Genomic DNA, 5520 nt, shown 5'->3' with positions numbered 1-5520 from the left:
TGCATTGTACGCATTGCTCACGGGACCACTTTTTCCGATTGAATTTTCCGTTTTGTTTACGACTCTCTTTAAATAGTCTCTCATTTTTTCTTGCGTTTGATGCACAAACTCATCTAAAAGCTACATCAATTAAAAAACCCATTAGTTTTTTTAAGCTACAAAAAAAAAAAAAAAAAAAAAAAAGAAAAATTGGGGTAAAAATTGCGTTCTTTTACCGATTTCAATTCAGTCGTGCCATTTTTCATTAGGTACAATTGTGCCCGATCAACCTCGTAGAGTAAATTATCGAGAGCATCCCGTAAACTCGTGTGATTAAATTTTAAATGTTCTTTCAACGTCGAAACATTGGATTTAAGGTTTAGTATTTCGTTTCTAATTTGAGCAACCGAATCCCTTTGTAACAAATCTAAAAATTGAGCTTTGGCTCGGAGTAATTTTTTTATTTTTGTTAAATCGAAGCCGCTGCTCGCATGATCTGGTATTTTTTCCGCATTTGTACGAAGTTCGTAACTTAACTGAGTTAAATTTATGTTCGTTATTTGAACGTTGAGCTAAAATAAAAAAGAAAAAAACATGAAAATTAATTTTTCAATAAATTTTCTTTATTGTTAAAATATTGTCAAGCAATATTTTGCATCGTATTTCGATTTTGTAATTAATGTTAATTTAAAATTGAGGGAGGGGAGGGGAGGGGAGGAAAAACTCACCAATTGTGTGTATTTATCAAAATTAATGTCATTTAATGAAGAATCAGCTAATGCTTTTAATTTAGCTTTCGCATCCGGCGTTAATAATTCCAATTTATCAGTTCTTACTTTTATTTTGCTTTTAAACTGATTGACTTTTTGTTGGATTTGATATTCGTCTAAATGTTCTAAAACTTCTTCGATGTTAACGACATTTTTCAACTTTAACGCTTTGTAAATCGTTTCGTTTTTGTGAAATTCCCTTGAGAGAGAAAGAGAGAGAGAAAAAAAATTTTTTTTATTATATTCGATTGTATTGTAATATCAAATTCATTCACAAATATATTCATATTTTTAAATAATATATATTACGTAATGACTTCGCTGAGTTTTAAATCTCCTCTCTGTCCTTCGTTTAAACTTTCCAAATTGACAAATTCATCGACCAAACCGAAAACTTTATTGTCCGTCGGAGATTTCAATGGTTGACAGACGGCTATTTCGGTTGCCATTCCCAGGAGAAAATGTGCCAACGTTATAACCATCAAAACGGATGAAAATAAAAATATTAACCAAACGGCACTGAAATATATTTTAAAATTTAAGAAAAAACCACAACAATAATAATAATAATAATAATAAAGAAAAAAAAAAAAAGGGAAAAAAATTACAGCATAAGAAAACGAGCTCCGGAAACTGTGTTGCAACAATCTCCATCGTCGCTGTACATTTCTTCTGGTCTTTTACCACATATTCCACACAACAAACCAAATGTCAAACAAAGTAATATTAATAAAAGAACACCGCTTACTCCCAATCCTAAATAATATCTATAAAATAAATGGCAATATATAAAATAATTCATTTTTTTCTACTAATATTAACTAAATAAAAATGACTCCCAACCTGTATATGGCATATTCGTCGATGTATTGTTTGGCTTGAGCAACGGGACCTTTATTGAAATCTTCGACTAATGATTTCATATTATCAAGAGAATTTTGAATTTTTATATTTATTTCGTTTAGTTTAGTTTCTGCATTAAAATTAAAAAAATTTTTATTAAAAAACCAAAAAATTGTACAAAAAATTTAATTTTTTTTTTTAGTTCTAATTCTTACCAGTCGTTTCAAAACCTCTTATAAAATCGGGTTTAACATCTTTTAAAGATTCGGATATTTCGTATTTAATATTGTTAAAATTTTTTTGTCCTTCTAAAACTCTTTTCTGTATCGAATCAAAGGATTCGTGATCTCCTAACAATCGTGAAATTGTAACGAATGTATTCGCAACATCCGGAAGCTAGAAAAAAAATATTTTTTTTTTTTTTTTTTTTAAAACGTAATGAAAAATTTTAATTTCATTTTCTTTAACATAGACATTAAATAAATAAAATTTAAAACGACGGAAAAAGGGGAGGAAAATCCGTGTTGAGATTATCGATTAACTTGAGAACCAGTAAATTCATTACACAACGTTTTCCTCACATAAAGTTTTGAAAAAAAAAAAAAAAAAAAAAAAAAAACAGAAAAAAACATGGAGAAAAATTTGAAAAATTGGGACAAATATCATCAAACACGTTTAAATTGACATTTTGAAAAATTTCACGATCAAAATACCTACAGGTAACTACGTAAACAAAAATTTTTCCAAGTCTAAATTTTTTTTCTATTATTATTCAAAGTTAAAGTATCAGCAAAAAAAAAAAAAAAATACAATTCAATTCGTCAAAGCGGAAATCAAATACTTGAATACCTACGATGTGAATATTTTTAATTAAAAATATTTACAAGTATAGTAAAAAAAAAAAAAAAAAAAAAAAATGAAAAGTTTATTTTACAAGAATTGAAAAACAAATAAAAAAAATAAATCATCACATTTTTTTTTTATTTTTTATACTTTTTAAATCAAAAAAAAAAAAGCTTTAATCCTATTTTGAATTTTTATTTAACCATTTAAAATCGTTTTTTTTCTTTTTTTTTTCAAATTTACCATTTGGACTTATTAAAAAAAAAAAAAATTTGCAACTAAATCCGTGACTTGAAATAAACCACGTGAAGGAAAAAAAAAGAAAAACAGGCCGTCAGCCACCTGCAAATGAAAATATCTATCGAGGTAACCCAAAATTGTTAAAAAAAAAAAAAAAAAAGTTGGTAGAAAGTAAAGAAAAGAATCGTGGGGGGGGGAAGGGAATGACTCAGCTTTTCAAACACACCAACCAACGAGTTTTTCTTCAATTCATTCTCGAAACCGGAAATATTTAAATTGACATGAGTGCAAATTTTTCGAGTTCACGAATAGACAGATGTTTTGTTGTTGCTGTTGTTGTTGTCGTCGTTATTTTAACAAGAAAAAAAAAAAAAAATGTTAATTAAAATTTCATAATGCATTCCGTACTGTAAACTGTTAATCGACCTCATGTTGGTATCCAACAAATATCATCATAATAAATTAAAAGTTTTCGCGTTAAATTCGCACAAAAAAAAAAAAAAAAATGAACCGTTAATTTCTTTTTATATAATAAGTGACAATGAAAAAAAAAAGAAAAAGACTTTAATTGTTCAAAATGACATCGAAATTTTCCTTTTTAAAAAAAAAATGTTAATAAGTTTTTAATTATTAATACACGCGATAAAAAAAATTAAAAAATATCAACAACCCACCTTCGGAAAATATCTATCCAACAACTTTGAAAGCATGGAAGAAGAAAAATACAATAAAATAAAAGAATAATAATTTTTTTTTTTACACTTTCCTCGGTGGATTTTTTAACTGCCCGAAATTTTACAAAATTAATATTATTATTATTATTATTTACTTACGCCATTGAAATTTTCTACAACTTTTAATTCTGCGACTTGATGATGATTTAGTAATTCTCTACAAGCTGCTATATCTTTACAATTGTATAATTCTTGTAATAATTCGTCTCTCGTTACGTCCAAATAATCACCGAGAGTCAATGCCAACTCTTGAAGTTTTTCCGTAGATTTTTGTATCGATGCTAAATCGTTTTTTATTATTTCCATTCCGGAAACGAGATTCGTTAAATTGCTCAAAGCGACAGCATGGGAAACAACGGCTAATTGATTTTTCACTATTTCCCCAGCATCTAAAAAAAAAAAAAAAAACGTAAATGAATTTGCAAAAATATTTTAATGTGCGCAAAAAAAAAAAAAAACTTTTGAAATAATTACCGTCAATTCTATGACCCAAATGATTTTTCAATTCTTGATAATTTATTACCAATAAATGATTAACTTCTTTTTTCGTGTTATCCAAATATAATTTCGTATCGACTAAATTCGTCGATACTTTTTCAGGAAGTTGTTCTATTCCTTCTTTCATGTGTTCGTTAGTTACAAACGCACAAACCACACCAAATCTGCAAAAATTAAATGGTAATAAAATAATTACCATCCTTATAAAAATAATCCTGAAATATAGCAAAAAACCTTAAACCTTACAAAATGATAACGGCAACACCACCGAGTAGAATAGAAACCGTTGTCCTTTTACAGGAATCATTGTGTTTTTCGTGTTTTGGACGAGCTCCGCATTTTCCTCCGCAACGACAGCAACAGAAAAACAAAGCCACGATTGGCATTAAAACGGCAAAGGCAAGTCCTATGGCAACCACGACAGCGATCGCCACATAATGTTGCAACCAAAACAACCAATTTTCTTCAATGTCACCGATTGTGATGGTATTTCCATTGACTTGAATCAAACCTAATTATTTAAAAAAAAAAAATTTAACAATGCCGAAAAAAAAAAAATTAATTATTACGCATTTTTTTTTTTAATGAAAGGGAAAACGGTAACGAAAATATTACGATTGTAGTAAATGAAATCGTCGATAAACAAAAAAAAAAAAAAAAAATGTAAACAATAAAACACAAAACTTAATAAAATGCTGATCCATTTTATGACATCACCTCGATAACTCTCATTAAAACAATGCTAAAAACCTACTTTTCACTAAAAAAAAATAAATATAAGCAACCTGTTTACAAAAAAAAATGGATTTTATATGTATGAATATTTTACATATATAGAAAATATCATTTGCAGAATGCATTCATCAAATTTTTTTCCCATACATGTAATACAAAAAAAAAAAATTTTGTTTCTTATAACTAAAAATTTAGTAGTAGTAGCAATGCATGTTTATGTTTATTATTATTTTTTTTCCTTCGAAATTTTCAACGGCAGGAAAAATTCACATGAAAACGAACAGATATATATATATTTTTTCACTTAAATATTAAACATAAATTAATTTATATCGCAACATTCTGTGACCAAAAAAAAAATTTCTTAATTACACTACTATCAACGTGATTAAATAAAACTAATTTAAATCCATTTTTAGTAATCAGTGGGAAGACTTCCGTTTAAGTAATATCATTTAAGACATGACATTTTTACTACGTGCTTTCTAAACGATTCTTTTTTTTTTTTTTTTTTTTTATTAACAAAAGACATTCTTTTTGTTTCCTGTAAAACATTGTCAAGAAAAAGAAATAAAGTTAAACATTTATCGATATACATTTTAAATTACCACGTGTGTGTATTTAGTTATTTCGAGAAATAAATAATTAAATAAAGTAATTGATGGCGGCTACCTGTCGTTAAAATCATCGAAATTTATGGTTAATCAGTTAGTAAAAAGGAGTCTAAGTATTTTTTTTTTTTTCCCCACAAAGAAACATTTAAATCTTTGTTAATTAACAAGCATTGATTTTAAATATATCGTAAAAAAAATAATACAATTATCATTTTATTTATTTCGTTCCGACATTTCTCCCCTTATTCCCAAAACTATGTCATT

At 27.0% G+C, this 5520-nt stretch overlaps 1 protein-coding gene across 1 annotated transcript in view; it reads right to left on the bottom strand.

The window, feature by feature from the left end:
• Nucleotides 1–4480, bottom strand: part of Phum_PHUM184680 (prominin, putative) — a gene marked incomplete at both ends in the record, with an annotated part of 6246 nt that extends 1766 nt beyond the window's left edge. Inside the window, 11 exons of the mRNA XM_002425193.1 lie at nucleotides 11–120; nucleotides 216–515; nucleotides 708–908; nucleotides 1067–1268; nucleotides 1358–1516; nucleotides 1593–1722; nucleotides 1808–1988; nucleotides 3509–3798; nucleotides 3884–4071; nucleotides 4154–4418; nucleotides 4477–4480. Of these exons, the coding sequence (XP_002425238.1) occupies nucleotides 11–120; nucleotides 216–515; nucleotides 708–908; nucleotides 1067–1268; nucleotides 1358–1516; nucleotides 1593–1722; nucleotides 1808–1988; nucleotides 3509–3798; nucleotides 3884–4071; nucleotides 4154–4418; nucleotides 4477–4480 (2030 nt within the window). The remainder of the gene's footprint in view (nucleotides 1–10; nucleotides 121–215; nucleotides 516–707; nucleotides 909–1066; nucleotides 1269–1357; nucleotides 1517–1592; nucleotides 1723–1807; nucleotides 1989–3508; nucleotides 3799–3883; nucleotides 4072–4153; nucleotides 4419–4476) is intronic.
• Between the last annotated feature and the right edge of the window lie 1040 nt (nucleotides 4481–5520).

The sequence above is a fragment of the Pediculus humanus genome, genomic scaffold (assembly GCF_000006295.1).
Source record: "Pediculus humanus corporis 1103172107534 genomic scaffold, whole genome shotgun sequence".
Taxonomy (NCBI): Eukaryota; Metazoa; Arthropoda; class Insecta; order Psocodea; family Pediculidae; genus Pediculus; species Pediculus humanus.
The sequence above is the reverse complement of the archived record's forward strand: the minus strand, read 5'-3'. Positions and strand labels throughout refer to the sequence as shown.